The sequence below is a fragment of the Babylonia areolata genome, chromosome 19, assembly GCF_041734735.1.
Source record: "Babylonia areolata isolate BAREFJ2019XMU chromosome 19, ASM4173473v1, whole genome shotgun sequence".
Taxonomy (NCBI): Eukaryota; Metazoa; Mollusca; class Gastropoda; order Neogastropoda; family Buccinidae; genus Babylonia; species Babylonia areolata.
The window spans coordinates 48,303,662-48,328,319 of NC_134894.1; the positions used below are offsets into that span (position 1 = coordinate 48,303,662).

At 40.6% G+C, this 24,658-nt stretch overlaps 1 protein-coding gene across 3 annotated transcripts in view; it reads left to right on the plus strand.

Moving 5' to 3' along the window:
• The first annotated feature begins 682 nt into the window (after positions 1 to 682).
• The window catches only part of LOC143293787 (galactocerebrosidase-like), a 34,640-nt gene continuing 10,664 nt past the window's right edge, over positions 683 to 24,658 (plus strand). The window contains exons 1-14 of one of the 3 annotated variants that reach the window (XM_076605034.1): positions 683 to 995; positions 1,626 to 1,694; positions 2,270 to 2,333; positions 3,570 to 3,658; positions 6,047 to 6,211; positions 7,235 to 7,273; positions 8,238 to 8,365; positions 11,390 to 11,507; positions 12,276 to 12,313; positions 14,393 to 14,517; positions 16,160 to 16,299; positions 17,093 to 17,182; positions 17,949 to 18,038; positions 21,100 to 21,241. In XM_076605034.1, the coding sequence (XP_076461149.1) occupies positions 846 to 995; positions 1,626 to 1,694; positions 2,270 to 2,333; positions 3,570 to 3,658; positions 6,047 to 6,211; positions 7,235 to 7,273; positions 8,238 to 8,365; positions 11,390 to 11,507; positions 12,276 to 12,313; positions 14,393 to 14,517; positions 16,160 to 16,299; positions 17,093 to 17,182; positions 17,949 to 18,038; positions 21,100 to 21,241 (1,447 nt within the window). In that variant the 5' untranslated portion in view covers positions 683 to 845. Of the gene's footprint in view, positions 996 to 1,625; positions 1,695 to 2,269; positions 2,334 to 3,569; positions 3,659 to 6,046; positions 6,212 to 7,234; positions 7,274 to 8,237; positions 8,366 to 8,470; positions 8,599 to 11,389; positions 11,508 to 12,275; positions 12,314 to 14,392; positions 14,518 to 16,159; positions 16,300 to 17,092; positions 17,183 to 17,948; positions 18,039 to 21,099; positions 21,242 to 24,658 lie in introns of all 3 variants that reach the window. The other 2 variants (XM_076605032.1, XM_076605033.1) reach the window with 2 other exon arrangements.

Consider the following 24,658-nt stretch of genomic DNA (forward strand, 5'->3'; position numbering starts at 1 on the left):
TGATGATAAAGTAAAGAATGGAAGGCAGCATTTTTCAATGACGAAAGGAGACAACTGAAATGCGTAGTACACTGAGGGCTAGTTATATTTTCTGAAAGATGTGCTCCTGCCTGTTCAGTTGCCCGACGTCAGTTTTCTATGGGATACGGTAACAAGGGATTGTCTACATTGGGGCTACATAAAAAAAATATTAAAAAATGTATACACACACACACACACACACACACACACAGTGTGGGTGTGTGTGGGTGTGTGTGTGTGTGTCACAGTGTGTGTGCCGTAGTGTGTCAGTGTGTGTGTGTGTGTGCGCGCGCGCGCGCGCGAGCCGGCAACTGCCAGTGGTGTTTTTACTGAGTCAGTCCAGTTCCCACGGCAGAGATAATAACTGGAGTGACAAGCAGGTTAAAATATGGCCCGGCTAAATCACCGAATATTTTGTGCGTAATTGACAACGATGTTATAAGGTATGCATTTGAGTTTTTCTGTTGTCCACGCGTTAAAAATGAGAGTAAGCAAAATTATTAACTTCCTGGACTACTGACGACTGAGTTGATAGCAAAGCATAAACTGGTCAAACAATGTGAATGCGTTTTTAGACATTTAATGAAATTTATCATATTTGTTTGAATGGGAGTTATGGCCCTTGGGGCCGCACATGAAGTTTTTCGGCATTGCCGTCTGGATGAAAAACCGAGGATTTGGAAATGAAGATTTGAGAGAGTCGATACGCGTTCCACGCTGTTCCTGTGAAAAGACACAGTAGCTCCGCATGATTCGTCACATGACAATATGAACGACTGAACTTTCGACTTCATTGTTGGCCGGCTACTTTCTGAAAAACGAGAATGGCCGCGCAAGCTGTGGTTTTCGTCTTTGGTGTTGTCTTATCTGCTGCATTAGCTGCTGCTCCTTTCAGAGCCACGACATATGAGTTCGACGATTCCAGCGGACTGGGACGCAAGTTCGACGGAATCGGAGGCTTGAGTGGTGGAGGGGTAGGGACTGACTCTGTTCACTTTCCTTGGGGCGTGTAATCTAGTGCGGAAGTTAACAGATAAGCGTTTACTTTAGAAGAGGGGCGCGTTAATTGATTTCAAGACAATGGCCTTATGCAGATGATAGTTGGGTCTTTTATCACACACACACACACACACACACACACACACACACACACACACACACACAGACACACACACACACACACAGACTGTTAAAGTGTGCCTATGTGGGTATTTGAAGTTGCTGACATTCAGTAATTCACTCATACAATGATACAAATGTTTGAAATAATACATTTGGATACATTTAGACAAACTACACACAGAGACTTTAACAAATTTTTCTTTTCACTTTCAGGTACATATTCAAGGACACATGAAAAGTATGTTATTAAATATTTATGATATTATTGCAGTATTTCATGTTTGTTTACAAAAAAAAATAAATAAATAAATGCTTGCATGCTTCTCATTTACACTATGCATACCCCAGGCTTGTAATACACACATGTGTACACACACTTACACAGATGCATGTACAATTACTTGGGCTGTCACTGTGCTACCAGTGAAGATCCCGGCTGTATTGAAATGATTTGAATGTTCAATTTTTGTGTGTTTTTTTAGGCGACATCCAAACTCCTGGTAAACTACCCAGAAAAGCAAAGAAATGAAATACTGGATTATTTGTTCAAGGTTTGTAATTTATTAATTGATTAACTTTTACTTTTGTAAAGATAGCTCTGTAAAGACATATATATTATATATATATTTGAAAGATATATATATCTTGTTTGGTTTCTGAAAAATCACACACACACACACACACACACACAGTCATTCACACAATAACAGGAACATTCCCAACATCACAGTCGGTCACTCACTGACCCAAACATACATATGCTAAATGATAATTCATTTATATTATCATATCTATGCAAATAATTCCACACACCTGTAGTGGGCTGTGTGTATACAAAAACTCAAGCACACACATGCATTCACACACATTCATTCATGCACATGTGCGCATGCATGTACATACGCATGCGCACACACACACAGACACACACACACACACACACACACACACACACACACACACACACACACACACTTTTTTCTGATTTTAAAAATATTTGTGAGAGAGACTATGACAGTGGTCAAAACTGTATGAAACCAGGATTCAAAGAAAACTGAACTGATACATATATGTATGGAGACAAAATCATAGATACCAATGGTGATTTTTTGTTCACACTTTGCAGCCCAACTTTGGAGCATCACTTCAGATACTCAAGGTGGAGATTGGAGGTGATGCACAGAGCACAGGTAGATAATTTTTAGATCAATGTATAAAACGGTCATAGACATAATAGCCCACTCGTGTACATATGAGTGAATATGGGAGTTGCAGCCCACGAAGGAAGGTCAATGAATGGCTGCCACATGTTATTAAAAATGAAATAAAAAAGATTGTGAATGACCACAGGTGATGGGCAACAGATGGATCAGTGGTAAACAGAAAAGGTCTTTCTCTTAGCATAAAAAAAAAGTATTTGTGTTTGTTATCAGATTTTTGTATAATGTAAAAGCTCTTCCATAATGTGTTTTGTTATGCGCCCCCATAGTGATACTGCTGCATTATTAAAAGACTGAGAGGAAACATTATCAAATTATCAAACACACACACAAACACACACACACTCATACATGTGTGTGCATATTCACACACACTCACATACACACACACACACACACACACATACACACACAAGTGTGTGCATATTCACACACGCACACATTCACACACACGCACACACATACACATGCGTCTGCATACACACATTCACATGCTCACACACACACAGAGATTCACACGCACGCACGCCCACGCGTGCACACACACCCACACCCACATACACACAATCATAAAGAAGATCAAGCATTTCACAATAAAGAAGAATGTAGTTCACCATGACAAAGACAGGTGCAGTCGTTCAACAAAACTGATACATATTTTATGATATTCAAATATTTATTGTTGTGAAGATGTTTCCCTTGTCTTGTTTTGTTCATCAGATCACTATTAAATGTCTTTGTGTTTCTCTCATGCTTTTTTTTCCATTGTTTTACAGTGGAACAGTGGCCTAGTGGTAATATGACCAACCAGGAAGCGAGTGTCCGCAGGTTCAGTTTCCACACACTGACCGGGCTTTTTTCTCCCCTCTCCACTGGTGGTCTGGGCGCTAGTTTTTCTGATGAGATGATAAACAGAGGTCCCATGTGCAGCATGCGCTAAACGCACATCAAAGAACCCTCTGCAACTAAAGCCTTGTCCCTGGCAAAACTCTGTAGAAAAATCAATCCACTTTGATAGTAAAACAAATACAGTTTCAGACAGAAAAAAAAAGAAAAAAAGAAAGAAAGGGTAGCTGGCGCTGCACTGTAGGAACATGCTTCTGCTGCTGTGGAGATGGCCCAAATTTTACTCTGTTGTGACAAAGTATACAATACATTGTGAATACTGAACAAAGACTAGTTTGAAGGATTGTTGAAACTGTGCAGATGGGACGGAGGCGTCTCACATGCACAACAGTTGGGAGGAGAACTACCAGCGTGGCTACGAGTGGTGGCTGATGGTGGAGGCCAAGAAGGTAGTCACTGGTCTGTGTGGTGCTGTGTGAGATAGTGTAGTGCTGTGTCTCAGTCACTGGTCTGTGTGGTGCTGTGTGAGATAGTGTAGCGCTGTGTCCCATTGGTCTGTGTGGTGCTGTGTGAGATAGTGTAGTCCTGTGTCTCAGTCACTGGTCTGTGTGGTGCTGTGTGAGACAGTGTAGCGCTGTGTCCCATTGGTCTGTGTGGTGCTGTGTGAGATAGTGTAGTGCTGTGTCCCAGTCACTGGTCTGTGTGGTGCTGTGTCCCAGTCACTGGTCTGTGTGGTGCTGTGTTAGATAGTGTAGCGCTGTGTCCCATTGGTCTGTGTGGTGCTGTGTGAGATAGTGTAGTGCTGTGTCCCATTGGTCTGTGTGGTCTGTGTGAGATAGTGTAGCGCTGTGTCTCAGTCACTGGTCTGTGTGGTGCTGTGTGAGACAGTGTAGCGCTGTGTCTCAGTCACTGGTCGGTGTGGTGCTGTGTGAGATAGTGTAGTGCTGTGTCACAGTCACTGGTCTGTGTGGTGTTGTGTGAGATAGTGTAGTGCTGTGTCACAGTCACTGGTCTGTGTGGTGTTGTGTGAGATAATGTAGTGCTGTGTCACAGTCACTGGTCTGTGTGGTGTTGATTGCTGTGTGAGATAATGTAGATAGATAGATAGACAGATAGATAGATATGTATGTATATATTAACTTAATTAAGTGAAGTGAAGTGATGTATATGTTGTTTTTTGTCCTTTGTTTTATAGATATATAGAGAGAGAGGGAGAGAGAAAGAGAGAGAAAAACAACAGCAGCCATTCATATCTTTACAACTTGTGAAACTTGTTATAATTTTGCAAATTTTTGCTGTTGTATTATTTTATCGTTTGTGGTGCTTGCTTCAGGGAGCAGAGGCCAAGACCCCAAGAGAGTGTGGATATTTTGTGTGTGTGTGTGTGTGTGTGCAGCGCCAGCTACCCTTTCTTTCTTTTTTTCTGTCTGAAAGTGGATTTGGTAGAGAAAAATATATGTCAAATGCCTGATAATTGTTATCAGCTTCTTCAGATTCCAAAGTAGTAATCATAAGCTGGAAATAGAAACACGGAGACGCAAAGGCACACCACGAGAGTTACGGTTTTGTAAGGTTTGTAACATGTCTGTGATTGGGGATGAGTTTCATTTTATAATGGAATGTCCCAGTTATGATCAGTTACGAAATAGATATGTACCTAAAAAATATCTGTCTCCAAAATCGGTTTTTAAATTTTGTAATATGCTCAAAGGAGGCAGAAAAGTCCTTGTAGCTGTATGTAAGATGATTAGATTTGCAAATGTTGCCTAACTACACCTTTGGAGTTAAAAGATATTCATGTTTTCTCAACTTTTATGTGACATTGTTGTGTATTTGGAAATATTTGTTCTGAAATGAAAACATTATTTTGCAGTAATCCTCCATACTCCAAATGGCAATAGGAGTGAAAGGATAATTAAAACTTGAAACTTTGTGTATGTGAGAGATATATATTGAGAGAGAGATACACTACACCTCTGTGTATATGAATAAATTGAAAATGCTGGTAGGACCTTGTGAGGAGGGGGTTGTTGGGTTTTTTTGGGGTTTTTTTTCATTTTTTAGTGCTCTTCGTCTGTCCCTCTTCACTGGCCGAAAACAAAAAAACAAACTAACCCTAACTGTTGATGTTTTCACTAGATGAGTGCAGTGCAGGTGTTGTTGTTTTTTTGTTTTTTATTTCCAATGGAGTCTGTCTGTGAGGTAATGCAGTCATGTTAGGATGTCACCACAGCACTGTTGGTTTTGTCGTGCGTTGTGTGTGGGTATTGAGCTGGGCTGTAAGCAACATCATCTGATTTGATTTTTGTGTTGTGTGTGTCTGTGGGTGTGTGTGCGTGTGTGTGTGTGTGTGTCTGTGTGCGTGTGTTTGTGTGTGTGTGTGTTTTGCATGCACTTACAATAGAGGGCGTAATTTATGGTGGATGTTCATACAGCACTGACCTCTTTTGTTTACTTTTCAGTTCCTTTGACTTTTTTTTTATGATATATATATATATATACTTTTGAAAATGATTAGATATGAAACTGTTGAATCTCTTTTATTCTAAATGAGAAATATGTCAATGTGCCAACTAGATTGTGTGTGTGTGTGTGTGTGTGTGAGAGAGAGAGAGAGAGAGAGAGAGAGAGAGAGAGAATCAGTTGCTGAGTTCTTTTAAGGTTTAGGATCATGGATGAGTCATTTTCAGACAATATGATAACCATTATTGCACGGCACATTGAGGTATAACACATTACCACAACACAGCACAACACAGCACTATATAACACACATTGCTTTAACCGTCACATAGCCGAGCACAGCAAAAGACATTTGTGCCTTTTCTGCATACCAGAGGAACCCCAACATCAAGCTGTATGGGCTGCCCTGGACATTCCCTGGATGGGTTGGTCAGGGAACCCGGAACCCTTTCCATAACCCCAAGGTGACTGCTGATTACATCATCCGCTGGGTCAATGGGGCCAAAGTTCACTACAACCTCACCATCGATTATGTTGGGGTCAGTGTCTTCATGAGAAATGTTGTACATTTCTTTGCTGTTTGTGTGTGGAGTGCAGTGGGGGTGTCATTGTGGTGGTGTGGTGTGAGTTTGGAATTATCTATTTACATATTTATTCATTCATTTATTAAGACATCTTGCTATGGCACATATTCTTAAAGCTCTGTGCACTTTACAATAGAGCTAAAGGCATTCACTCAAACACCCTCACACAGACACATATGATTTGAAACATAGGTAAGAGAGGACAATTAAAAAAGATCATGTCATTAAGTAAATGATGTAATGTATCAGGTAGGAGAAGTTAAAACTAAACATACTGATGACAATAGCAACAACACAAATTTAGATACACACACATGCACATCCACATGCATGCATGCATGAATTGCATGTGTGCATCAATGTTTTAAGAGAGAGTGTCGACTTGATCGTGGATTCCTTCTACAAATTATAGGGTGGGTGTGATTCGGATTGACAGGATCTCTGTTCTTTTTTTTTCCGCCCCATCTTCTGCACTGAAACAGTGCCATTTATCCCACTCAGTAAACACATATACATATGTATGTTTAAAAAGAGAGAGAGAGAGAAAGAGAGAGAGAGAGAGATATGATAAAAACTGCACACACTGTCCACTCATGAAATCTATTTCTGTACTACAGAAAATGAGAAATGAATTTTTTTTAACAGACAACATGTTCAGTGTTTTTATTTCATTGTTTATTTTGATTGACACTTGTCACTGCACACCTCTAGCACCACCCTTCACCGTGACATGGTGCCAGCAGCTGCCAGGTGTTATTTTATACATATATTTATTCATTCATATATATATATATATATATATATAAAGATAGATAGCTAGATTTCACGAATTAACTTTAACGAACAAAGGATATGTTCAGCATTGTAAAGTTATTCCCTACTTGTGCACTCTTCTTTTGCAGTCTTGTGCAAGGGATTGAAAGTGTTGCAGAGAAATTTTACAAATAAGTGAAAAAATAATTTTCACTTCTGTTCCAGATTTGGAATGAACGTCCGTATGATATAACATATATTAAGGTTTGTATTCTCAAGTCAGTATGATTTTCCATGTGTTTTGTCAGTATGATTCTCCATGTGTGTGTGTGTGTGTGTGTGTGTGTGCTCATGGAGCCATTTACAGTCATGTTAAGGATGTTTTTGTGGGGTTTTTTAAATGAAAATTAGTAATAGGAAATAAATCAGAAACTTAACTTTTTAAATAAATTCTATATAATTAAGTTAGTGTGTTGAAAAAGCTGATTGTGGTGTCTTTTCTCCTGTTCTGTACATTTTATTCCAAATGCTTATATTATGCAAATCAAAGTGTAATCAGTAAAGTTATTGTTAGTGTTACAATATAGGAGTGGTACAGTTTCTGTGTTCAATACAGAGTAAGTTTGCATATTCTTAAAGAATTATTTCTTTTACTTAGTTTCAGTTTTCCTTGTGGTCTAATCTTGTTTGGTTTCTCTCTCTCTCTCTCTCTCTCTCTGTCTGTCTGTCTGTCTGTCTTCCCAGGAATGACATAATTCCCATTAAATATCACATGCAACATGAATGTTGCTAGCTTTAAAAACAGTGCTCCAGACACAAGAAAGCAGAGTTTAAGTTTCTGATTCTTTCTGTATTATAAGCAATGTGCACTCCATTTGTAAAGGGCCAAGGCCTATTTAACCATTTGAATCTGAGTCTAATCCTTTTTGCTATGGGCCTTTTGTTATAGAAAACTGTTCTATAATTGTACTGATAATACTTTAATTTTTAGTGATAATTGATTTGTGATAATGATTTAATTTGGATAGCCCCTTTGCATGTAAAATTAATCAGTCGCGCTGTATAATGTAAGAAAAACTAATCCACAAAACACTAAAAATGGAAAACTTGTCTTAATACAGATACAAAATCATCCCAAAAATACAGCAGTCTGCAGTCATCCTGCAAATTATACATCACAATATATAAATAGTGCACTTCTAGCTCCTAGTAATGCCTGTGCTGCCAGACTCTGAGACAGATGCTGGACTCCAGAGGTTTCACCACCACTCGTATTGTAGCCGCAGACAGTTCCTGGAGCATCTCCAGCGACATCATCAAGGATTCTGCTCTTGCTGCTGCTGTTGATACCATCGGGTACATCATTTATTGCTGTTTGGCTCTGTTTTCATGCACTGTTGTTTTTTTGTGTATTTTGTTTGATCGATTGAATTGTTCTCCTCCTCTGTGGTGCCTTTGCAGACTCTGAGGCAGATGCTGAACAAAAGCAGTCACTCCCATGTGAGGATTGTGGCGGCGGATAAAAAATGGGTGATTGCTGAGGACATCCTGAAAGACTCCGGTCTTGCCCAGGCTGTAGATTTTATTGGGTACTTTTCTTTGGAATCACCGAAAGCAAAGCATACTCCTGGCTTGAAGCTTCTTCCCATGGGCTTTCTTTTTAGCATGGGAATGATTAATCTTCCTGTGTGCTGAATGGACAAATGATGGATTGCATGGGGCTGTTTGCAGACTGGATGCTAAATCAGTTTTCTTTTAATTAGCATGGAGGAAAGTGATTGTCTGTTTCTGCATCTGTGTCAGCGTGTGGAAGTGAATACATGTGTGGCTGTAGATATACTGCATACTGCAGACCTTGTCAGTGCGAGTTGTTCCTTTGCTGAACATTTACTGTAAGTGTTCTTGGTGTTCACACCAACTTAAGGCATGGGACTGAAAGCATGTGAAGACAAATGATTGATGTGGAGTGATGGCCTAGAGGTAACGCGTCCGCCTAGGAAGCGAGAGAATCTGAGCATGCTGGTTTGAATCACGGCTCGGCCGCCGATATTTTCTCCCCATCCACTAGACCTTGAGTGGTGGTCTGGACGCTAGTCATTCGGATGAGACGATAAACCGAGGTCCCGTGTGCAGCATGCACTTAGCACACGTAAAAGAATCCACGGCAACAAAAGGGTTGTTCCTGGCAAAATTCTGTAGAAAAATCCACTTCAATAAGAAAAACAAAGAAAACTGCACGCAGGAAAAAATACAAATAAATGGGTGGTGCTGTAGTGTAGCGATGTGCTCTCCCTGGGGAGAGCAGCCCGAATTTCACACAGAGAACTTTGTTGTGATAAAAAAGAAATACAAATACAAATATCATGAGTGTAGCTGCACTTCTGCTTTGTTGTTGTCACACCTTGAATGCCTACAAGCCTCTTCCCAGACCACAGTGTATCGCAATGCATGGATGGTGTTGATGTGTATATGTGTGTGTGTCAATTATTTAGTTTTTCTAAAAGCCTTTAAGTATTGCTGTTGTTTTCCCTTCCACCCTTTCCTCCCGCCTCACTTCAGCCCATACCAGTTTGGTTTATGCGAGGAAACTTCCAAAATGATATAGTCTCATTTTGATAGGATAATTCTCTTTGTGTTGATTGGTAGTACATGTTTGTATAGAGGTGTTTGTGTGTTGTTATTTTTTGGGGTGGGTTTGTTTGTTTTTTCAGGTGTGTGTTGCTATTGTTGGTTTTACGTCTTCTCCCTTAATGCAGTGCTGTGAGGAGTCACTGGGGTGCCACACAGAAATAGATTTTCACAACGTTCCTCCAGGTCTGTCAGTTGTGTGTCAAAGTCTGGGGTCTCAGCACATGGTTTTCCCGTCCATTCTGCAATGTTGTCATTCCATCGGTTTTTTGGTCTTTCCCTCCATCTCCCTCCCTCAGCAGTTCATTGGAGGAATTTTTTTTTTTTTTTTTTTTTTTTTTAAGCAAGGCCATTGGATCTTGTTACTTGACCATACCAACATAGTTGATGTCAGATCAGATGTTCTTCTCTGCTGCTGGTAACCATGTAGCCCAATACTAACTGCCTCATATGGGAAGTAAACCCGACATGAAAATCTTAACTGGATAGGGATGGGCTCTGTCTGACTTCACTTGCCCAAAACATTCTGCATGAAGAAAAAGATTGATTTTTTACTGTTGTGATGAACTGTTGTTTGTTGTTGTACCTTTCTGATGGAGCAATTTTACTGTTGTGATGAACTGTTGTTTGTTGTTGTACCTTTCTGATGGAGCAATTTTACTGTTGTGATGAACTGTTGTTTGTTGTTGTACCTTTCTGATGGAGCGATTAGAAAGAAGCTGAGCAGTCTGCAGTTATTTTCTTCTTTTTTTTTTTCTTTTTTTTTTTTTTTTTTTGTCTTGTTCCTCTCGTTCTTTATGGACTTCGGTATTTTAAGGAAGTCTGTGCCAGAGATATCCTCTGTTTTATCTGTCACTTTGTTTCTAGTTATTTCCCTTCCTTTCCCTTCTCTTGTCTTCATTTGTGGGCTGCGACTCCCACGTTCACTTGTAAGCACAAGTGGGCTTTTAATTGTACGACTGCCAGTCATACTCCATTTTGGGGAGGGTGCATGCAGGGTATGTTGTTACCATAACCCACTGAATGCTGACCTGGATTACAGGATCTTTAACGTGGGTGTTTGATCTTCTGCATGTGCATGCACTTAAAGGAGGTTCAGACACTAGCAGGTCTGCACATATGTTGACTTGGGAGATTGGAAAGATCTCCACCCTTTACCCACCAGGCACTGTGACTTGGGTTTGAACCTGTTTCACTTCCTTTCTTATTTTCTGCCTTTTGAGTGGGTGAACACATACATGTATATGGATATATGTGTGGGGGTGAGTGGATTAGCACTCATACAGTGTATATGGATATATGTGTGGGGGTGAGTGGATTAGCACTCATACAATGTGTATGGATATATGTGTGGGGGTGAGTGGATTAGCACTCATACAATGTGTATGGATATATGTATGGGGGTGAGTGGATTAGCACTATACAATGTGTATGGATATATGTATGGGGGTGAGTGGATTAGCACTTATATATGTATATAGAGATATGTGTTCGGGTGATTGGATTAGCACTCATACAGTGTATATGAATCTTCGTTCTTTAGTTTAACATCTTTTCACTGTAGGTGATATTTGATGAATGGATATATGTGTGGGGGTGAGTGGATTAATGAGTTATGCATATGTGTGTGAATGATTTCTGTGAGTGAGTATACGCATGGATATGTGAAGGGGGGGGGGGGAATCAGGGAGAGTGGATTAATAGCTGCCTGATGTAGAAATGACAGTGCGTGCTTCCCAAACCATTTTGCAGATGTCACTATCCAGGCACAACGTCGACAGAGGAGGCCATGAAGACAGGAAAACCGCTGTGGTCGTCTGAAGATTACAGCACCTTTAATGATGAGGTGGGGGGAGGGTGCTGGGCCAGGGTGAGTACTGAGTCTTTCTGATTCTGTGTGTGTGAGGGGTGGTGTGGGTGGGTGGTTGTCTGTGTGGGTGAGTGTGTGTGTGGGGATGTCTCATGTGTTTGTGTGGTGTGTGTGTGGTGGGGGTCCATGTGTGTGTGTGGGCGTGTGTGTGTGTGTGGGCGTGTGTGTGTGTGTGTGAAATCCATACCCACCTCAATCATTCACCTTCTGACACAATTTCTTAGAGGCTTCTGCAGAGAGAATCTTAGGGATACATATCTGTGTGTTATACCTGAACATTTTTAAAAGCAAATTTTATTCCCTCTCCCATGCAGTGTTTAAAGAAGCCATCTAGTTGTGTAGATGTGTACTTGGAGAGAGAGACTGACTGGCACACTCACACATACACATGCACAAGCATGCATGCACACACACAGACACGTGCACACACAACATCTTCTTCCCATCACCTCTCCTCCTTCTCTCCTCCCCCCATCCCCCCTCCCCCACTCCCTCCCACCCCTTCCACTTATTTCGTTGATGTCATATAAAATGAAAAGACATGAAATTGAAGAATACTATTACTATAGCTGCTTTACAGATGATTTCAAACTTGATACCATCTCTCTTTGGTCTGTTATCTAAAAAAAAAAAAAAAAAGAGAGAAAAAACCCATCTCATTCTCTTCTAAGTATCCATTGTTTTATTAAGAGATGTTGTTAGAATGTAAAATAAAATGGAATAGATAATTTTTGTTTTAAAACTCAGGTTCTCTTTGGACTGTTTCAGATCTTGAACAAGAACTATGCTGTTGGCTATATGACTTCGTAAGTAAATCTGGTGGTGCTGCTTTTACATAACTATATGTTTTGTGTGTGTTTTTGCATGGACATTAATTCAGATTTGTTTTGTTTTTTTAATGTTCCTTTTTTTTACAAATAGCCACATGTTTTGTATGTGGTTTTGCTGGGACCTGAATTCAGTTTTGTTTGTTTTTTTTCTATTTTTTTGGTGTGTTTTTTTTTTTTACCAGATAGGTGTTAAAAAGTGGTGTTTCCAGAGTTATAACATCTGTCATGTAGATGCTGTTCTTTCATCAGCTTCTTCCATCCTATTGTTGCTTACTTTACTGTTTTCTCAATTTGTGTGTGTATGTGTGTGAGTGTGTGTGTGTGTATGTGAGTGTGTGTGTGCATCCTTAAACATGTGTTTGTGTCTGTGTGTCTGTGATTCATTGTGTAATTACAAAGGAAACTTTTCAAAAAGACACCACAAGAGAGTTTATTTTCACGACCACTTCCGGGACCTTTTGACAAGGGACAAGTGATTTAGTCATCAAAGAAGTGTTAATTAAAATGATTCCAGAAATGTGTTCTGTTCAACACTTCATTTATGCTTATGCACACACACACTCACACATAGGCATAAATGTAGCCAGGGCATCAAAGGACATAGTATATAATTAAAGGCAATACATTCTTGTAAAAGCATAATCATACACAAAGACACATGCACACAAACATGCTTGAATGAACTCATACACAGACACACACACACATTTTTTGAGCTGGCTAAAATACAGCATAAGAAAAAGACTGAGATTGAATAGACAGCTGTTGACAGTACTGCAGCAGACTACATGAGACTAGCTTTCTTCTTTTTCTCAGTTAAGTGTGAGAGGGAAGCCAAAACCATGTGCTTGGTGGACCTGATGATTTTATAGTTTTAATGAAGACATTGCTTCACAAATCCAGTGTGATAAATGGAATTGTGCAACCAACAACCATCTACCTGAAGATCTAGTTATCAGCCCCATCCACATGTAATATGCAGCTTCTGTTCAAACGTGTGTGTGAGAGAGAGAGAGAGAGAGTTTGTGTGTGTGTGAGTATGTGTGTGTGTGCAGTGCGTACATGTGTGAGTATGCACAAGTTTTTATATTGATATGTGCTTGTATGTATCCTAATTTCTACTGTATCTGTGTTTGTGAATGATTTTCGATTTATGTTCATATCTTGTTATGTACTATACCCCCCAATATTCCTTGTGACCCCGGTACACTTGGTAATAAAGACATATTCTATTCTATTCTGTTAAAAAGTAATAATATATAAAATAAAAAAAAGAAAGAAAGAAAAAAAGGCCCACACATGGTCTCTTCCTCATTTTATTTCATGGGTCCCTTCTTCTTCTTCTTCTTTGAGTGTGGGCAGCGACTCCCATGTTCACTCGTATGTACACGAGTGGGCTTTTAGGTGTATGACCGTTTTTACTCCGCCATGTAGGCAGCCATACTCCGTTTTCAGGGGTGTGCATGCTGAGTATGTTCTTGTTTCCATAACCCACTGAACGCTGACATAGATTACAGGATCTTTAATGTGCATATTTGATCTTCTTCACACACACACACACCCGCCCCCCACCCCCCCCCCACACACACACACAAACACACACACAACACACACACACACACACACCACACACACACACACACACACCACACACCACACACACACCACACACACACACACACACACACACAGACACCCCTACACCCCTACCCCCTCACACACACACTCACACACACACAGCACATACACATACACACACACACACACACACACACACACACACACACACACACAACACACACACACACCACACACAACACACACACACACCACACACAACACACACACACACACACACACACACCACACACACACACACCACACACACACACACCACACACACACACACACACCACACACACACACACACACACACACACACACACACACCACACACACACACCACACACACACACACCACACACACACACACACACACACACACATGATCACAGTAGACTTGACCTGTCTTTGCTGTGCCTGCTCCACAAACAGCACCATTTCATGGAACCTCATCGCCAGCTACTACAACCACCTGCCGTATTACCGTGATGGCCTGATGACCGCAGTGGAGCCTTGGAGTGGTAACTACAGCGTAGACACCCCCATCTGGCTTTCTGGTAAGGCTTGGCTTTGATTCTTCGTGTATTGTATTGCATTGCATTGTATTATATTGTATTGGTTTGCATTGCATTGCATTGTACTGCATTGTATTACTCTTTTTGTCACAACAGTGTTGTATTGCATTGTATTATATTGTATTGCATTGCATTGCATTGTATTACTCTTTTTGTCACAACAGATTTCTCTGTTGTATTGTATTCACTGTATTGTATTGTATTGTATTCATTGCATTGTATCACTCTTTTTCTGTCACAGCATATTTCTCTGTGTGAAATTCGGGCTGCTCTCTGCATCTGTGTCAGTGTGTGGAAGTGAATACATGTCCGGCTGTAGATATACTGCACATTGCAGACCTTGTCAGTGCGAGTTGTTCATTTGCTGAACATTTACTGTAAGCGTTCTTGGTGTTCATACCAACAGGAATAGCGCATCGCTACACTGAGAGTGCCACCCATTTTTTGGTGTGTGTTTTTCTCTGCCGGCAGCTTTATTTGTTTGCCTATCGACGGGTTCTTTTACATGCGCTAAGTGCATGCAGCACACGGGACCTTGTTTTATTGTCTCATCCAAATGACAAGTGTCCAGACCACCACTCAAAAGTCTAGTGGAGGGAGGAAAATACTGGCGACTGTGGGGTTTGAACCAGTGCGCTTCATAGGCGGACGTGTTACCACTAGACCAACACTCCAGTAGAGCTTGGTGTTTCTTTATGACGAGCCCTGAAGGCAGATTTCTGTACACTGTGTGTTTCAAATGATAAAGTTATTGATTTATGTGTGTGAGCATCTGTGTTTGTGTGTGTTAGCATGTGTATGTTTGTGTGTATGTGTGTGTGTGTCTGTATGTACATATGTGTATTTGTGCTTATGTGTACTTGCATGTATATGAAATGTGTATTAATATAAATTGTGTTAAAAGGTTCATGGATTGTTGTGCTTTAATTTTCTGCAGAGTATCAATGTGTGGATGTGTATGTGCTTGTTTTCCCCTGTGTTATTGTACTTTTTCATTTCAGCGCACTGTCAGTATGCCTACAAGATACGTGTGTGTTATCACTATGAATTTTAGAACAAGGAATGCACGCTTTTGCTTCTGTTTACATCTGCAGATAAATTGTTTGAATAACTGTACGCAATTGTTTGTGAACCTGCAAGGCAGGCTTCTTTTTCTTTGTTCGTGGGCTGCAACTCCCACATTCACTCACATTTACATGTGGTGTTTTCACATGTATGACCGTTTTTACCCCGCCATGTAGGCAGCCACACTCCACTTTTGGGGTGTTCCTACTGAGTTATATTTTTGTTTCCATAACCCACCAAATGCTGATATGGATTATAGGACCTTTAACTTGCATATTTGATCTTCTGCTTGTTAATACACTGAAAGGGTTTCAGGCACAAGCAGGTCTGCACATATGTTGACCTGGGAGATCAGAAAAACCTCCACCCTTGACCCATCAGGCGCCATTACTGACATTAAACCAGGGACCCTCAGATTGAAAGTTCAGCACTTTAACCACTTGACTATTGTGCCCATCCCCATAGGTTTGAAAAGAATCATGCAAATTTTGCATTGGTGTAATGGGTATTTGGAATGTCAGCAGCGTTGTGTGTTGATGATGGATTCCTGTCCTTCCAGCCCACACGACGCAGTTCACGGATATCGGGTGGAGCTACCTGCGCCATGGGGCGGGGGTGGGGATCCTGGAGGGGGGAGGGAGCTACGTGGCCCTGGTCAGTCCTGACGGCAAAGACCTCACCATCATCATCGAGACCATGGTCAGTGACGCTCTCTCTCTTTCTGCTGAACAGTTCCTTTACTGTTGCATGCGAGCGGACGTCTTGTGTATGTATCTGTATGTATGTGAGTTTGTGTATTATTAAGTGTGTATTTGTGCATGTGTGTATGTATTTTTGTGTTAGAATCATTCAAGAGGTGCAACAATATGCTTAAAATGATATCCCCCTTGTCTGGAGGGCTGTATTGCTATGTGGACAGTAAAGGACTTTTCACATTTACTGAACAGCTCTCTGTGAAACCTATGATTGTTTCTGAATCTATCTGCTTGCTGCTTATTCACAGTTTTCTTAGAAAGTTACAATTTTATGGGAGACAAAACCATTTCTAGATTCACCTTCAGCCATTTTGTGTTTTTGTGACCCATGAACATATTGATGATAATAATAATGGTAATGATAATGATAATAGTTATGATGATAGTAATTATAATTTTAGAAAATAATAATGATAATATGTATTTACATTGCACTAAATCTTGTGTGGAAACAAATCAAAGCCTTTTCACACCCGTCACTTTTTTGCATGCATAACTCTGAAACAAAGGGATGGAAAACAGAATGTATGAATACACATAGATAGAAGTCCAGAAAAACTATGGATGGAAAAAGGGAGGGTATGGAGGAGCTGTTTGAGAAAGAGGCTACATCACTTCGAAGGGTATAAAAAGTGGCACCGCAATTTGGCGACTTTCGCAGGCAGAAAGATTGATGCAGGCAAAAAGCTGTATTGTGAGGCAGGTGCTGATTGAATTTATTTCTGACGTTTTTCCAGAGTCACAATCACTCCAAGTGCATCCGTCCCCCACTGCCAGCCTACGATGTGGTGCCTCAGACCATGGATATCCAGCTGGGAGGGTCTTTTGTAAGGATTCTTGATTTCTGTTTGTCAGTCTTTTTGTGTGTGTGTGCCCCAGACTTTAAGGCATTTTGTTTTCTACATTTCCATAATTTGTATTTATCTTTGTATTTCTTTTTATCACATCAGATTTCTCTGTGTGAAATTCGGGCTGTTCTCCCCAGGGAGAGCGCGTCGCTACACTACAGTGCCACCCATTTTTTGTGTATTTTTTCCTGCATGCAGTTTTATTTGTTTTTCCCATCGAAGTGGATTTTTCTACAGAATTTTGCCAGGAACAAAGAGGGGAGTGTTGGCCTAGAGGTAACATGTCCACCTAGGAAGTGAGAGAATCTGAGCGCACTGGTTCAAATCACACCGCCAGTCAGCAGTATTTTATCCCCCTCCACTAGATCTTGAGTGGTGGTCTGGACGCTAGTCATTCGGATGAGATGATAAACAGAGGTCCTGTGTGCAGCATGCATTTAGCACACGTAAAAGAACCTACAGCAACAAAAAGGTTGTCCCTGGCAAAATTCTGTAGAAAATCCACTTCGATAGGAAAACAAATAAAATTGCAGACAGATTATTCATATCTGCAATTTGTAGTATTGTACTGGTGGATACAGATTTAGTTTTTTTCCACTCCTGTGGCCTTATGTGCTCTTATTTATTTTGTATAATGCACTGTTGTGTATGTACATGTTTCAGGTGAGGCGCCGAGAGCCCATCTATGGGGAGTTTGCACCATGTAAGTGCAATATATTATTGTCATTATCTGTTGTGTTGCCAGGGCAACATTCCTCAGATGGAACAGTGGTACAGCAAGCTGGGCTTCAGTGGACAGCCAACCACCATGTTTCAGGCTAGACAGCCTGTACAGGTATTTCTCTGTGTGTGTGTGTGTGTGTGTGTGTGTGTTGGGTGTGTGTGTGTTTGGTGTGTGTGTGTGTGTGTTGGGTGTGTGTGTTGCGTGTGTGTGTTGGGTGTGTGTGTGTGTGTGTGTTGGGTGTGTGTGTGTGTGTTGGGTGTGTGTATGTGTGTGTGTGTTGGGTGTGTGTGTGTGTGTTGGGTGTGTGTGTGTGTGTTGGGTTTGTGTGTGTGTGTTGGGTGTGTGTGTAGGTGGGTGGGTGTGTGGACACGAATCAGAATCAGAATCATATTTATTTGTCGTGAAAACCGTAAATGAAAGGTTTATAGAAACAACAATAAAAAAAAAAAAATTTTAAGAAGAAAGTAATGCAAGGTGATCCAGTTAAAATGTGACATGTTCTTTGAAACATTCATACATGAATTTTGCTAGTTGAGGTTGTACGGGATTGTGATTACACCATTGACTCACTGTATCAGTGCCATCAAAATTTGTAAATTTGTGTGTGTGTGTGTCTGTGACTGACACTGACAAAAGTGTTGTTTTTTTAATAAGTTGCACTGACAAAAGTTTGTTTTTTAATATGTCATTTGTGTAGACATGTATTTGGAAGTAACAGAAGTAAAGCATATGCCCTTTTTTTGGTTCACACATTAAAAACTAGTCTGAAAAGGAGAAGAAAAAAGAAAAAGAATGAGAAAAATATAACTTTATAAGTATATATGTGCAAAGAAAAAAAAGAGAATCACAGCAAAATCAGTGTGTATGTCCCATAAGATATGTATGTATCTCCAGATACGCACACAGTTTTTTTCGTCTTTTCTCTGTTGTTTTTTTTGTTGTTGTTTTTTTTGTTTTTTTCCCCTATTCTGAAACACTGTAAAATTTAATTTTGAGGCCACTGGCCCATACACAGCTGGGTGGGGGTGTTGGCAGTGGACACAGTGGGTGGGTGGGGGGGTGGAGAGGGTAAAGTATTTATCTGTCCTTTATGTTTTTTCAATGTTTGCAACGATGAATACAGAAGCTAGCTTTTTTCTTTTTGTGTGAGTGTGTGTGAAAGAGAAAAAGACCTGAATATATATGTGTGTGTGTGTGTGTTTGTGTGTGTGTGTGTTGTTGAAATTGTGTTAAAATGTCCTGCTACCAACATTGATTTATTTTCATTTTTCTTGGACTCTTGTGGACTGGAGATTTACATTGCTCCTGATGGATGAATTTCCATGGTGACCCGTTTGTTCTCTGTTGTTGTTGTTTATCCTGTGTGTGTATTTAAAACCAAATTTTTTATTAAAAAAAAAGAAAATGTCCAGCATACCAAACTGTTACATTGGATGCCACCTCAGTATCGGGCTGGTAAAATTTTGGCAGATTTCCACTGGAATACAGCATCACTACAGGACAGTACTGCCTGCCGTTTGTATTTTATTCATGTGTAATCAGCCAGTACAGAAATGATAAAGGCTTCTTCTGTTTCCTGTATGCCTCTCGGGTTAGCCGTTACATCCAGTTGCCGTCAAAGGGGGTGCCGTGTAGGCATGCAGAAGGGAGGTAATAAGCTAAGGGAGGTCACTAGCTTCAGCTACTTTCGATTTCCCCACCTGAGCAGAGTAGCATTTTGAATGGGACATGGACGCAGACCCCTGCTGGGTTTTGTATCAGCGGGTCACGATATATTAGATTAAATGTAATTTTGAGGGTAAAAATTTTGTTTTTCTTCAAATACAAAAAAAAAAAGATGGGCGAAATATCCGAGTGATTAAAGCGTTGGACTTTCAATCTTAGGGTCCTGGGTTTGAATCTCGGTAACGGCACCTGGTGGATTTTTTCCAATCTCCCAGGTCAACATATGTGCAGACCTGATTGGGCCTGAAGACCCTTCGTGTGTATGCCCAAGCAGAAGATCAAATAAGCATGTTAAAGATCCTGTAGTCTATGTCAGCGTTCGGTGGAAACAAGAACATGCATACCCCTGAAAATGGAGTTTGGCTGCCTACATGGCAGGGTAAAAACGGTCATACACATTAAAAACCCACTCGTGTACATACAAATGAATGTGGGAGTTGCAGCCCACGAACAAAGAAGAAGAAATCAAAATTAGGACTGGACCATAAAGATTATGTCAGGCATGTAAGCAGGACTGTCTTCACTCATTTTCTTAAGTACATGAAATGACATGATCCCACTTGTGCACATAAAGGAATAAATAACATTCCTTTGTTGATCATGTCTTGCTTAAAATGAGTTGGTATCACCATGTCTAAAATGTGTGGGTACCAAATATGAAATTCCATTTTAATGTCAAACTTGAATGCAGGAAGAGCCAGGCAGAATCAGGCATTGGAATTCTGATTCAGTGTTCATCAGTGATCAGGGTGTGAGGGCCCTGTTTTGGCATGGTGTTGTGTCCTTGAGAAAGGCACTGTACTCATTTTCCTCACACCACCCAGGTGTGAATGGGTTAACCTGACTTTAGTTGGGGAAGATTGAAACAGCAGGAGAGGACTGGGCCCAGCCTTCCTACACTGAGCCCCAGACATAGTGGATGTGAATTCTCTGCCTGGATGGACGTGAAAGGCTGTGGAACCTTTAATCTTTCTAACATGAATATTAACAAGTAATGAGGCCAGGAGATGAAATGATTAACAAACAGTAAAGAGTGGCAACTCTCTCCATTCACAAGGTACACAACTTCAAGCCAGTGCTGCCTACGATACTGATTCAGCCAGCACACAGGTAAAATAAAAGGTACATTGGAACAAACCCGGACACTTCCTCAAAAAAGGAAGCGCCGGGCCTGTCCTTATACCGACCATTTGACATGTGCACACAGCAGCAAAGACAGAAGAAATGTGCAAACACAAATTAGCTTTTATTCAAGACTGACATAGCCTCTTTAATCCTGAACAAACCACACAAAACACATGGAAAATACAGAACGAACACATGGTTGCCTCTGTGGTTTTTCAAATGGAAATTAACAAATGAGGCCAGGAGATGAAATGATTAACAAATAGTAAAGAGTGGTAACTCTCTAACATGAATACAGTGAGAGAAGTGATGTGTGTCACAGTTCAAGAACGGCATGGCCTCTCTGACCCTGGGTGTGGACGAAGTGTACACACTGACCACCTTGACACGGGGACACAAGGGACAGTACCCTGCCCCGCCCCCCTCCAAACCTTTCCCTCTTCCTTACACCGATAATTTTGAAAGTGAGTTACTTTCTTTCTGTGATTTTTTTTTAATTTCTTATTTTTAGACTGATTGTATAGAATAATTTTACTGATTTGAAAAAACAAACCTATGATCATCTCTTGCACATTCTGTTGTAGCAGTTTGTATTTTTGAATTTGTATTTGTATTTCTTTTTAACACAGCAGTGTTATCTGTGTGAAATTTGGGCTGCTCTCCCCAGGGAGAGTGGATCACTACACTACAGCGCCACCCTTTTTTTTTTTTTTTTTGTATTTTTTCCTGCATGCAGTTTTATTTGTTTTTCCTGTTGACATGGATTTTTCTACAGAATTTTGCCAGGAACAACCCTTTTGTTGCCGTGGGTTCTTTTACGTGTGCTAAGTGCATGCTGCACACGGGACCTTGGTTTATCATCTCATCTGAATGACTAGCTTCCAGACCACCACTCAAGGTCCAGTGGAGGGGGAGAAAACATCAGTGGTTGAGCCGTGATTCAAACCAGTGCACTCAGACTCTCTACCTTCCTAGGCGAACGTGCCACCTCCAGGCCACCACTCCACTTTATCAGCTTTCACCTCATCCCAGAGTCTTCTCAGCTAGCTGGAGACAAGGAGTCAAAGTGCAAAGTTGATGTGAAAGGATACACAGGGTTCACAAAAAGTTAAGGACCAACGGGGAACTTGTACACATTTTTCTTCTTGGAGGCGTGGTGAAATGATGCTGACTTTCCGGCAAACAGGGGTGTGTGCAGCCAGTGTAATGGATAAGCACCACTCATAACCACAGGTACTTTCTTGCATTTTCTTTACAGTGAAAATCCACAGCTGTTGTTCATAAACCACTGAATATGCGTGCATTTTGGCCTGATACGTTGATTTTTCAAACACATTTTTTAAGCTGTTTGTGGTGCACATGTTCCTTGAACAGCTGTTTGTGTGTTCAGTGAGAGGCCAGTGGTAGACGACAGGCAGCCTGAGTAATTTCATTTCGTTTTTCAACATTTTTAAAAGCATACCTGTTTTTATAGAGTGGTCCTTGACTTTTTCTGAAGCCTGTAGATTTGATTTGGTGAAAAAAATCTGCCCTTTCACACTGCTGTTTCTCTTTCTGTCCATCTGAGGTGGTGGAAAAGAGTCCAGTGGGGCAGATTACTGGTTGATGGCCATGACAGCAGTGGACAGTGCAGTTTTGTTTTATTTAGTTTTTCTTTTTGTTTTACAGAGATTATTTCCTGTTCTGACAGACGGTGCAAAAAGATTTTTTTTTTTTTCATATTCTTTTCATGTGTTTCACAGGCAGCAAATTATTTTGTCTTTTCCATGTGTTTGACATGATTATTTCCTGTTTTCATAGATGATGCAAAAAGATTTTTTAAATTGTTTCCATATATGTTTGACAGTCATGAATTTATTTTGTTGTTTGTTTTTTATCTTGATTGGTGTATGCATTTGATTGTATTGTGTCAATATGGCATATGCGTCTGCTTGTGAAGAAAGGGTGAAAGTGATTTACAATGTTCTGTCAGGGTACACGTCACAAAGAAACACTTGTAACTCTCAAAACTTTGGCACTGATGAGAGGAAAACTGGGTTCCGTCATGCACGCATGCTTTTTGTGCAGCAGTAGGAATTGTTTCATTCTGGTGTTCTGTGTGTTTGCATGCATGTTTGTGTTGCAGCAGTTAATGTAGATTCTCTATTGCAGAAAAACGACTCACTGGCACATACACACACACACACACACACACAAACTCCTCACATGTGCATGTATGTACAGCACACACACACACACACACACACACACACACACACACACACACACACACACACACACAGACTCTCTCTCTGTCTCTGTCTCTGTCTCTCTCTCTCTCTCTCTCTCTCTAGCTGTCTCACACATACACGTGCAAGCACACGCTCAAGCATGCACACACACACACACACACACACACACACACACACACACACACACATACACACACACATGCACATTTCCGTAATCCAGGGATGCTTGTATTGTGACCAGCAAGTGCACACATCTGAGATGTAAACATGTTCACCCTTTCCTCACCACACACTGCCTCTCTGTCCTTCAGATTGCAGTAAAATGTGCTGACCATTTGTCTCTCACTCCCATCCTGTATAAGCAATAATTACAAAACATTCCTGTTTCATGCACCACTAGCAGAAATCATCGCACTTAGCTAGTGCACTACTGACTATCAGTTTCATGATTTGGCTTCTCCGCTCTGGTTCAGAAAATGTTCTTCAGTCTTTATCTTCATTTATACAAAGCATACAGTTTTACACACAGTTCAGAGAGATCTTAATTTGATTTCCACTCTCGCTCTCAGAAGCTGTGTCTGTCTGCACTGCATGTGTTTAGATGTTGGCCTGTGTCCATTGTTTGTGCATGTATGCATTCATCATTCTGTTCATGTTATCCTGCATCTTCGTTCTTTTGTGTACTTTTGAGAGCAGGTCAGCATGACTGTATGTGTTCTTTCATTGGGATTGTATCTGTGGACATTTAACCCTCTGACTGCTGAGTCTGTGTGAAATGAGGTCAGCAAGGCATGTGTTTGAGGTGTATTCACTGCTTCTTGTAGTTTTGAAGAGGTGATTTTACCAAACAAAAATTAAACGCAGTCCCAAGACGAAGATGTCCAGACACAGAGTGGTGACTTAATCCTGATCCTGACCTTTAAGTTCAGTCTTATCTTAGTGAGGTGACAGCACTTCACTGAAAAGCATAATCATCAGCAGCACTTAAGGGGTTAACGATCAGCAGATAACAAAACCACTCGCACAGACACATACAGGGCAGACAAAGAAACAAAATGATACATTCATTCCTCAGTTTCCACGTCTTTGGGTTTATTTGGTTTTTGCTTTCTTGTTTTATTTTATATGTAGTTTTATTTTAATTTTATACGAAAGACAAAACCAACAAACTGAAGAATGAAGAAGAAAAGTACCCACCTCAATTGACAGACATAACAGCATATGTTTTCAAATAAATCACAAGATATACATCTGCAAGAAAGGCATTTTCCACAGATCTGTCACTCCACTCTATCATAGATCAATTGTTCTACATGTGTCTTCATTGTAGGTAAATTGACTCCCACAATTTTCAGCTTGGCTTAGGTTTTGATTGGGGGGGTGGGGTGGGGTGGGGGTAGGGTGTTACTTGGACTTTTTTGTTTGTTTTGTGTTTGTTTTTTTGTAGGTACATTAACCAGAAAAGCACAAAGATACTATGTACATGTGGTTTTGAAGCTCCTGAAGTCTTGTCAGTGGAAGTATATGTATGGTTCATTGAGCACAGTTATCATTTATGATTGTGGCATGTACACATTCATTTGAGCCCTCACTTGGCAAATATCATGCATTTACATATGTGCATGCATGCACAGTGTGCCCATGTTTGTA